This window comes from Fukomys damarensis, unplaced genomic scaffold (assembly GCF_012274545.1).
Source record: "Fukomys damarensis isolate Sample0158 unplaced genomic scaffold, DMR_v1.0_HiC HiC_scaffold_33, whole genome shotgun sequence".
Lineage (NCBI taxonomy): Eukaryota > Metazoa > Chordata > Mammalia > Rodentia > Bathyergidae > Fukomys > Fukomys damarensis.
The window spans coordinates 28360438-28370744 of NW_022900945.1; the positions used below are offsets into that span (position 1 = coordinate 28360438).

At 38.2% G+C, this 10307-nt stretch overlaps 1 protein-coding gene and 1 pseudogene across 15 annotated transcripts in view; one reads left to right on the top strand and one right to left on the bottom strand.

The window, feature by feature from the left end:
• The window catches only part of Tlcd4 (TLC domain containing 4), a 90114-nt gene that overhangs the window by 50422 nt on the left and 29385 nt on the right, over nucleotides 1–10307 (top strand). For all 15 annotated transcript variants that reach the window (XM_010639908.3, XM_010639902.3, XM_010639900.3 and 12 more), the window contains one exon: nucleotides 6105–6270. In XM_010639908.3, coding sequence (XP_010638210.1) covers nucleotides 6116–6270 — 155 coding nt within the window. In that variant the 5' untranslated portion in view covers nucleotides 6105–6115. The remainder of the gene's footprint in view (nucleotides 1–6104; nucleotides 6271–10307) is intronic.
• The window catches only part of LOC104873299, a 4743-nt pseudogene continuing 3454 nt past the window's right edge, over nucleotides 9019–10307 (bottom strand).

Genomic DNA, 10307 nt, shown 5'->3' on the forward strand with positions numbered 1-10307 from the left:
ATGACCAAACGAATTACATTCAACCAAGTACTTACAGATAAGCCCCCCCAAAAAAAAACAGAGAGAAGAAAATAGAAAAAAATACATAAAACATAAACAAGTGACAAAAAAAAAAAAAAAAGAGGAAGAGCGTCCGGTTGGTTAGATGAATATTCCTCAGCAGACTGTCAATGCTGCCATCTTGAAGGTGCCATATTCTGGAGCCTCTGGTGTTCGGAGGGACCATGGATTGAGGTTGAAGCCACTCTCGTTGTTGTCTCAGCCTTGGGGTCCCTGTCTGTGACTCTACCACAGCTTGTGCAGCAAGCTCTATGCTATCTTCTGGCTGGTCTGTGTCCAGCGCCCATGTTATGTGCCTGATGCAGTCTCCATGGCAGACTCAATCCCTTTTCTTCTCTCCAGTCACTGGCATGTTCGGCTGTCAGTTATGGTTCAGTTCTTTTTATTCTGGAGCAGTTTCCCCAATCTTCCAGCCCACAGTCTCAATGGTATCTGGGGTTCAAGAATGGGACAGCCCTACTCTGATCTGGTACTTTTTTTCCAACCCGGATGCTTGCACAAACCAACTGCCTAGTTTCTTTTGATTTCTCTCAGGCTTGGAGTTCCCACCTTGTACGGTGCTTATGGTGGGCTGAGGATTGGAGGGACAAAGGTCTAAGCCAGAACCATGGGGACTGTCAACACCGTAGTGTTTACCACTTCTCCCTCTGCCCCAGTCCCCCAGGTACCTCTCTGGGTCACAGTTGTCTCAGTGCCCTGTGCCATGGAGACACAAGCATGAGCCTGGGCTGTCTGAGACAGTGGTAGCAACTTCTACCTGCATCCCCAGTCCACTGTAGTTCTCTCTGTCTTGTGCTTTCCACAGCACCCAGTATTAAAGGTACACTTCCTAGTGCAAATATATCTGTAATGACTTTGGTTCTTATTCTAGCTTCCCCTGCTTCTGTTTTTCACCCATTCGCTAGCTTGTTCAGGTTATATTCTTCTGTGTGTGTGTGTGTGTGTGTGTGTGTGTGTGTGTGTGTGTGTGTGCAGTGTGTGTGTGTGTGTGTGTGTGTGTGTGTGTGTGTGCGCGCTATTACCTGCTTATGCAAGACCTCAACCACTAACATAGGTCAGCACCATAGGTTGAGAGAGTGTGCCATTTCCTCTAGACCACTGTGGTGAAATCTCCTAGACTCTCATTTTAGCGTGTGTTGACTGATGTCTACCTTTGCTTTTGACAAACCTCCTAGCTTTACAACTTCCGTAGTGGATGCCTGGACACTTCTAAATAGTTACAAGATTCTTCCTTAAACTAAACTCTTTTCTTCTTACTAGTTTTTTTTTTTTCTCATTTGTGCTATTTTGAACAAAGTTTCATCTTTTTTTTTTCCTGTATGAGAGTTCTTTAAATGTTCAGTCTCTTAAGTCCTAAGAAATCTTGTGTTCAAATTAACAATATGAGCCCTTTAACTCTCCATGTTATGATATAATTTCTAAAAGTCACTCTTACACTATTCTAAAGGTATTTTGGCATACGATTAATTTCAGTGAAGTGGAACTCTTATTTTGATTGAAATGCAAACCACCCTGCCTGATTATAAATAAGACTGACAATTTTGTGGTGTCTTCTTAAACTGTTGTCTTGCATTAATTAAATCTCATGTTTTCCAACAACTTTCAGGAATACGATGTTAAGGTTGTAAATTTTATGGGGAACTAGTATGCTGAGATCTTTATTTGGGTCTTTTAAAAGTTTATTTCCGTTTCATTTTTTCTGTTGGAATATTTCTCAAATTTACTTTATATTATTGACCTACATACTGCTTATTGTTTTTTAGCTAGCCTTGGATTTACTTAATTTTCTTGTCCAGTCACATATATTTGTGTTACTTTTAAGGGTCTCATGAGAAGTTTTCAGAACTTTGCTGGAATCCAGTTTTCTGCATTAGGTATTCTCCAGTCTATAAGGATGTGTCAGTCAGTCATTTGTAGAAGGAAAGAATCAGAAGGCACCCAGGGTGACTGTGCTGTTCTAGGTTGGGAGATAGGACAACGTTGTGGATGGTGGTGCCAGGCACCAAGATAAAGTTATCTCCGTCTGACAGTGGCTTGTGTGCACGTTGTGGGCCACAGTTGTATGTAACGTGGACAGTGTTGAGAGTGTGGACTAAAGAGCCTATGCGATGCAGAAAGAGGTTCAGGGTGATTGAGAGGAGGTGATAAACATTGCCAAGGGAATTCATGCCTAGTAGACTTTGTCTTTCTGATGAAATGGGGTGAAATCCATTTTTACAGGAGAGGCAGAACTGGAGATGTGAGCTGTGAATATGTTTGGAATCAGGTTAGAAAATAGGAAAGGGAGCTTATTGAGGATTGGAAAATGAATGCTAGACATGAGGGAGATAGATGTTATTCCCAGCTTGCCTCAGACAAGCACAAAGACCTTTCTCCCTGGCCCTAAGTGTTTTTACTGTTACTACAGAAGTGGTTCTTGCCTGGGAGCTGTATATCAGAATGTGAAGAAGTAGAGGTAACTTGTATATGGAAATGCAGTGGTGATTCAGATAGATCCTCCAAGGCATCTTTGTTACTGTCACGGTAATAACTAACAGGGAAATGAGAATAATGGTTGGTTTTGAGGAAATTGTTTCTAAATTCATCTAGTGGAACTGAGTTTTTTGGGTTTTGGCCTCTAAGCACCTTGTTGAGACTTTAATAGAAGAGAAAGTATCTGCTTGCCTCGCTTTGAGTACCTTTGCATATCTTCACTATTTTTGGGTCATCACAAATGATGAAATGTCTCAGGAGTACCACTGGGTATTCCTGGAAAACAGGGTGCATCCCTTTAATACCCCAAACTTCCCACCTTCTGTGCGAGAATCGATTTCTGTGCTTCCCCGCTAGCTTATAAATGTGTCATCCATTTAGTGTATCAAACACCAGCACAGTGCCTGGTATATGGGGGACACATACAGATGTTGGATGGTTTGTTGGCAGAGGTGAAGACCAAGTCAGCCCTGGTGGTGCTCTGTTGAGGGCCCTGCCCCTGGGAGTATCCTGCTGGAGCAGAGGGGCTTTCATAGCTGGGGGTGGATAGGCCTGCTTTTAAACCTTTCATGCTCTTCCCTACGAATAAGCCAGCTTCAGTTACAGTTTATGCTTCCTTGGGGAAAAAATAGAAACATCATTGTATTTAGCAGGTTTCTAGAAGGATTTCTTTCGTATCTACAGTTTCTGTGAATCCAGATGGGATAAATACATTAGAGACTTCAGGTCTAGATAGTCTTGTAAGTTATGCCAGAAATATTTCCCATATAGATTTCATAGCTCTTCTACGAGAGCTAGTATCTCAGCCTTCTGCCAGCTGCTATCTACATTTGGAGGTATATGTATCAGGTCTAAATTTTCTCTACTTTTACCATACAGTGTATTCCTATGCCTCATAATCACTAAACTCCCAAAAGGCCTGTGTTAGTTACTTTTCTCTCATTGCTGAGACAAAATACCCGACACCCAAAATTAAAGGGGAAAGGATTTATTTAGCTCACAGTTCATAGAGGTTTTAGTCCATAATTGGCTGGCTTCCAGGCAGGAAAGCATATGGCATAGGCAACAGTTCATAATTAACAGGGTCTTTCTGCCCTTTTATTTTACTCAGACTACCTAGGGCAAGTAGCACTCACACCCTTAATCCTAGTGCCCGTGGGCCTAGCCCCACAATGAATCATCAATCACACACTCTAGATTCAGCCACCTCCGAAGAAGCGTGAGGCTTTGAGGGGACATCTAAACACAAGCCATAATAAGGCCCTTTATTGGGATGGAGATTTTGCTCAGTGGTGCTGCCACCTGCCTCCCCAGCAGCAAGAGTTCAGAGTTCGATCTCCAGTACAAAAACAAAACGAAACAAACAAACAAAACAATGGCCTTTATCTGTGTCACTAATGAGCATCCTTTGGTTTTATCCATTTTACATTTTCTTGCCTCTTTGAGGCTCTGCTCCCCTAGAGAATGAACAGAGGCAGCTGCTTTCATCCAGAAGTCTCAATTTTCTGGGGACATTTGTAAAAATCTATGGATTAGGTCTTAGTTTGGTATGACTGATTAAGCAAACAGCTGCTGATTAAGAAGCAAAGCTGGGAGAAGAACAATTTAATCAGCTTCTGTTTGTGGAACCTTTAATAGAAGCTATAGCTTGAATATATGGAGCACTCCAGTTTTTTTTGTGGAGCGGGGAGTACTGGCGATCAAACTGGGACCTTGCGCTTGTGAGGCAGGCGGTGGAACCACTGAGCTAATCCCCCGCCCTCTCTACTTAGTTTTAAATGAAACATTTTTGAAAGAGAGACTGTCAATATATACCTGAAAGACTAATTCAAAATAAGCCTGCTGAAAATACAAAATATTCATCCAGTATAACAATGAACTAATAAAAGCTAAGTTTTAAGGGCAATAATAGATTTTTTAATGTTGAATTGTTTGAGTGCTTTTTTGATGTATTAAAGCGACAGTTCATAAACTGTATAATTTGCATCATAAAAATGAGGCATGATCAAAGTATATGGTGAATGTTTAAAGATATTACAGTAAAAGACATATTGCCATTAATCCTTCTCAGAATACTTCTCACTTTGAAAACACCCATCATTTCCTGAAGCACGTCTTTTTTTGTGTGAGTGTGTTTACATGGTATGATCAAAAATTGGTGAATGCTGCTGCCAGGTGCCATCCTGTGGAAAGACAGGCTTACATTACACTGTGTGTTCATCCACCTCAGATCTGGCATCATGTCAATTCTGGGTCTTTGCCAAAGTCAAAATAACCAGGCAAGGTAAATGTTTTTAATCAGTTCAGGACATTGAGGCAGCCGTAACAACACAGCTGAAGACATGAAAAGGACTTCTAGAAGTGCTTTAGAAAATAGCAAGAACCATAGGATAAGTACCTTCAAAACGGAGGGGAATATTTTGAGGGGGGACTGACGACAATGTGTCTTTTAGTGTAATACATTTTAAAAATTAAACTCACTCTAATTTTGATCACATCTCATGTTTTATGACAACTTAAAATATTTTAGTGAAATGGTCATGGTATGTGTTGAATTTTAACAGAAGTAAATGAGCAGCCTATGCCCATCTACTGCTCCACGGCCAACAGGGAACCTCCAAAGCTTTCCAGGCAAACCATTCTCACACTTACCATTCGACTTGCACTCTTGTCTGCTGAGTGGTTCCATTTTCTTCAGTTATCTCTCCACTTGGCCTCCAGATCTTCATTTACTTTGATCTTAGAAAAACATTTTCACTTTATATCTCATATAGCAAATTATAATGATGTTTGACTTATGTACAAAGCTTACTTTTATGCATTATTTGGTTAATATTAAATCTAGGCTAAAAGGCCACCAATTAAAAAATTTTAATACAGAATGAACACATACATGTTGAACTAAAAAGAATGAGCAATAAAGTTAGTGAAGGTCTCACAGAGAAGAATTGAAATATTAATAATTAACAACAAACTAAAAATAATTATAGTCAATAACAAACTAAAAAATGAGAAAAGAATTCATGGAAGACATGAATTTTGTCAGAAGGGGCCCTGTGGGAGACTGATTGTAATCGTGATATCCTGGTTGGAAGGGAATGAAGTGGGGTTACTGCTCATGTGGTCAATGACTTGGTTTTTCTCTAGTGAATTGGCTTCAGTAGGTGACTTTATTTCTAAAAAACAAGTATATAGGTTTTTTTAAGCACTTTTTTAATTTTTAAATTTTTTTTTATTTATTTTTTTGAGACAGGGTCTCACTATGTAGTTGAGACTGACCTGGAACTCATTTTGTAGCCCAGGCTGATCTCAAACTCACAGCAATCCTCCTGCCTCAGCCTCCCTAGTGCTGGGATTAGAGGGGTACACTACTACGTCTGGCTGAAGTATATACTGTTTTAAATGAAAACAATCTAGATTTATTGTAAGATAGTAAGTTATTATGAGAGTAATTTGTAATAGTAATTTATAGGAGTTTATAGTAATTTATAGATATAATTTATAGTAATTTATAGTATTGTAAGATAGCAATTTATATTTGAAGCATTTATAGCTGTCAATTCTCTCTACAGGTTGATGAAATATGGATACCGACACCAAACTGGTTATCAGCACTCTTTGTACCAGCTTTCTCACCTTTCAGTTTTTTTTCCACTTTGTAAGTTACTGGTTTTCTGCAAAAATTTCTTCAGGTTTTAATAGTCTCAGCTTGGAAAAGAAGATTGAATGGAACTCAAGGTAAAGTATATAAAATATATATTTAACTTCAGCATTGTGAAATAAAATTACTTCAAATATTTTAAAAAGTCTTTGATGAGAATCTAACAAAATTTAGTCAAATTTGACCTTAGGAATAAAAAGAAAAAACATATAGACAGAGCTCATAAAAGAAAAATTTAAGAACTGTTATATTGAAAGATGTCAGGAAAAACTTATTTAACTTTTTGTAAAGTATGGGGAGATTTGGCCAGCTGATTATACAAGTGTATTATATTGAATTTTTTTGGAAGTATTTATAAAAATCACATATTCTTTGACAACAGTAACAGAAGTAAACATTTGTTGGAGTTATGAATAGCTTATGTATAACTTGTAGCTGTTGAACTCTACACACCAGAGAACATAATACACAGTCAGTACATCTATGATATTTTAATGAACTTTGCATTGTAATTTGAGCCTTCTAAAATTCATTCATTCATTCATTCATTAATTCATTCATTCATTTATTTATTTATTTATTTATTTTGAGACGAGGTCTCTCACTATGTAGTTGAGACTGACCTGGAACTCACTATGTGGCCCAGGCTGTTCCTGAACTCATAGCGATCCTCTTGCCTGAACCTCCGAGTGCTGGGATTTCAGGCGTGTGCCACCAGCCCAGGCTTATATTTCTAAAGTAAAACCTGCCTTTTGGATTTTTTTAAACAAATAGTAGAAAAAGAATTAGTCTATAGATGAGGACATCTTTTGAATTTTTCTTACTTTTTTTCAGGTTTGTGTGTGTGTGTGTAACTTATTAATTTCACAAGGTTTCAAGTACAAAATGACTCTGACTGATTGTCCTCCTTTAGAGCATTTTGTATGTCCAAACATCACAGCACTCATGGAAATATTTTTTTATGGTTATTTAGTTGGGGTTAATGCTGATGATAAAATGCATTCAGCAGGTTTCCAAAATTGTTGTAATTATTTGTCATTGAAATTTCCTTTTAAAATTTAAACTGGGTGTGGTGGTACATGCCTATAATTCCAGTATTGAGGCAGGAGGATCACTTCAAGTTCAAGTCCAGTTTGGGGTACATAGTGAGTTCAAGGCCGAGAAGGCATTCACTTTTATAACTCATACTGACAATAAAAATCAATTTGTTTGTGTTTTGTATTGATGTGTCTGGTTCACACATACTATAATTTTTTCACCCCCAAAACAAGAATTATTTGTTCACATATTTTTTCCCTTTTCTACAACTGACCTCTGAAATTTATTATATCATATAATAAATTTAATACATTTTATTGATGAGACAAAAATATATATAAGTGCCAGGAGAACAGAGAAGAATTACCCCCCCACACACACAGTATGGTTATTTGTACTTTTTGGAGCTTCCTGACTCATCCTAGATCTATTCTGTCCATTGTTTCCATAGAAGTAAAGTCTTAGGTGATGTCTTCATTGTTTATCCTGTTGTTGAGACAAAATAGCCAACACCCATAGTTAAAACAGAAAAGGTTTATTTGGCTAACAGTTTGTAGAGGTTTCAGTCCGTAATTGGCTGGTTTTGAAGCATAGTGGCACAGCAGACAGGCATCTCAGAGGAGAAACAGTTCATGGTGGGCAGAAGGTAGCAAAGCAACAAAGAATAACCAGTTTTTTCTATCCCTTATATCTTAATCCAGGCTACTTAGAGGAGGTAGCACTCACACACTTAATCCTACTGCCCTTGACCCTACATGCACCATGAATCATACTCTAGATCAAGCTATCTCTGAAAAAGCCCCTCCTATGACCTCATGTGGCTTTTGGGGGGACATTAGACACAGCCCTAACAGGCGATAACAAACTAACAACCCATAATCACCCCAGATTTCACCCAAATGTATCCCAGGATGGAACTAAAGAATAATCCCAATTAACGAAGAAATCTCAATTAAATGTCATGCCTGTGCAGGTTCTAGTTAAGAAATAATCTAAATCTGTTGTTGTTATAGAGAATATGAGTTCCTTTCTCCCTTAAACCCTTAATCAGTAAAAAGTTAATAATTGACTTGATTCATCTTATATCTGCTTTTCCTTTAGTTTGAATTTTCAACTTTAGCATGCAAATTTCTCTCATGCCTCTGTTACTGTAATCCATCAAAGCAGATTGGAGCCGATATTCACTGGACATGTCACATGCCAAGCATTATGACAAACATCTTTGCATTTGTTCTTTCATGAACACTTGTGGTATCTTCACTCGACAAATGTGTAGCTTAAGACCCAGAGGGGTCAAAATAAGTATCTAAGCCCACAAAGCTAGTAATTTAGGGGTTTGTATAGGAACAATCATATGTCTGATTTCAGAACATACTTTACTACATGTGGCAGAGAAGACAGTTGCATGTTAAAAATGTACAGACTAAAATGGTACTGGAAGAGAGAAATAAATGGAGGCAGAAAGAAAAGGTCTTGTGGTGCTTGCTTCTTCCCTGCCACAACACCCAGAAGGTGGGTGGAGTTGTTGTTGCTAAGCTCAGTGTTGGAGACTTCTGGACCAGGAGAAAGTATCACTGCAGGCTGGCTCTGGGAGACCATAAAGTAGTTCTGAAAGTTTATAGACAAGCCAAAACAAAGCTTTCTTTTATAGGATTCATTCTTTCCTACAGTGAGTATCTATTATATGTGTCTATAAGTATCTATGAGAAGTCAGATATACAAAGGTGAATAAGGTATTATTTTATGAAATATTAGGAAGTTCTTCCAGGATTTCAGTGTCTGTTGAGGAAGAGAGTAAATTTACAAGCTATTGGAATAAATGAGACAATATGTACTGTCTGTGCACTTAGGAGCCCCTTTATAATCAACCTGTTGGGTATATGCTGATTTTTTTCACTTTTATAATGGCTTTAATTAATCGTGCATTTTACAGAAGTCTGGGAATGATTTCAAAAAAGCATCTCCTTACCCCACCCATCATATTTCTCTGACAGTTGTTAAAGTAGGCAATAAGTATGTCAACAGCTTGAGCATCGGCAAGAATTTCAGATCAGCCAACCAGTTGCCAAAGAACTTGGCAGCTTTTCTATCTTGTTTTTAATACAACAATATATCCAATCTGATGGTAATCCTGTCCAGCCAATTCCTCAGAACATGCTTTGCAAAATCAGTGATGATTAGAAAATTAGTTAGCTTTGGAATGGATCTGTGCTTACTTGCCTATGACAGCCTGAAAGCCAGTTTTGATAATGGCAACAGAGCATCGAGAATGACAAGTTTCACACTGTAAGAAATAGATAGAGCTGGGTGTCCTTCTGCAGAATTGTGTCCAGCAATCAGTATGTGTGACAAGTGACACACTCCTTGATATACCTTAAGACTTTTCTGTTTCTGTTGAAATCTTCCTTTGATTACAAGTTGGTTTTTACCATCTATAGAACTACTTGTACCCAGTTCTGCCAATAAAAATGTAAGGAAATGTTTGGGTTGATGATGTAATAATTTATAGATATCTGTAAAGTTGACAAAAGAAGTTTCCTTGGTTCAGGTGACCTGTGGAGGTTTCATGACGCATTTTCCTTTCTCTCCAGAAACTGTACCTGGTTCTTTTCCCCCGTGATGTTGAACTCTCGATTTAGTATCTCTTCATATGTGCAGTCTCTCTCTTAGTCCAGCCTGACTGGTTACTGAATGTAATACTGTCATCTTTTTTGTTGTCATCTTCTAAGGCTTCTTCTTTTTCTAGTATTTAATCCTCATCTGGAAACTTGACGTTCTTCTTTTTGTTGCCAAGCATAATATCAGTCATCCTCTGGTTCAGCTGGCTCTTGGATTTCTCTTCCAATCTTTTTTTTTTTTTTCTTTTTATTGAGGTTATTGGTACAATCTAGGTATACAATACAATTACATTCATCATTGGGATTCTGTACCTTTACATAATAGGTCTTGATTCTCATTTTTCCCCTTGCCCCTGCCCTCCCTTCCCCCCCCCCTCCCCTCCCCATTTACAAACACTTTATTTCCATTTTTTCAGTTTCTCATATTTTTTTCCTCTCCCTTATTACCTTTCCCCCAC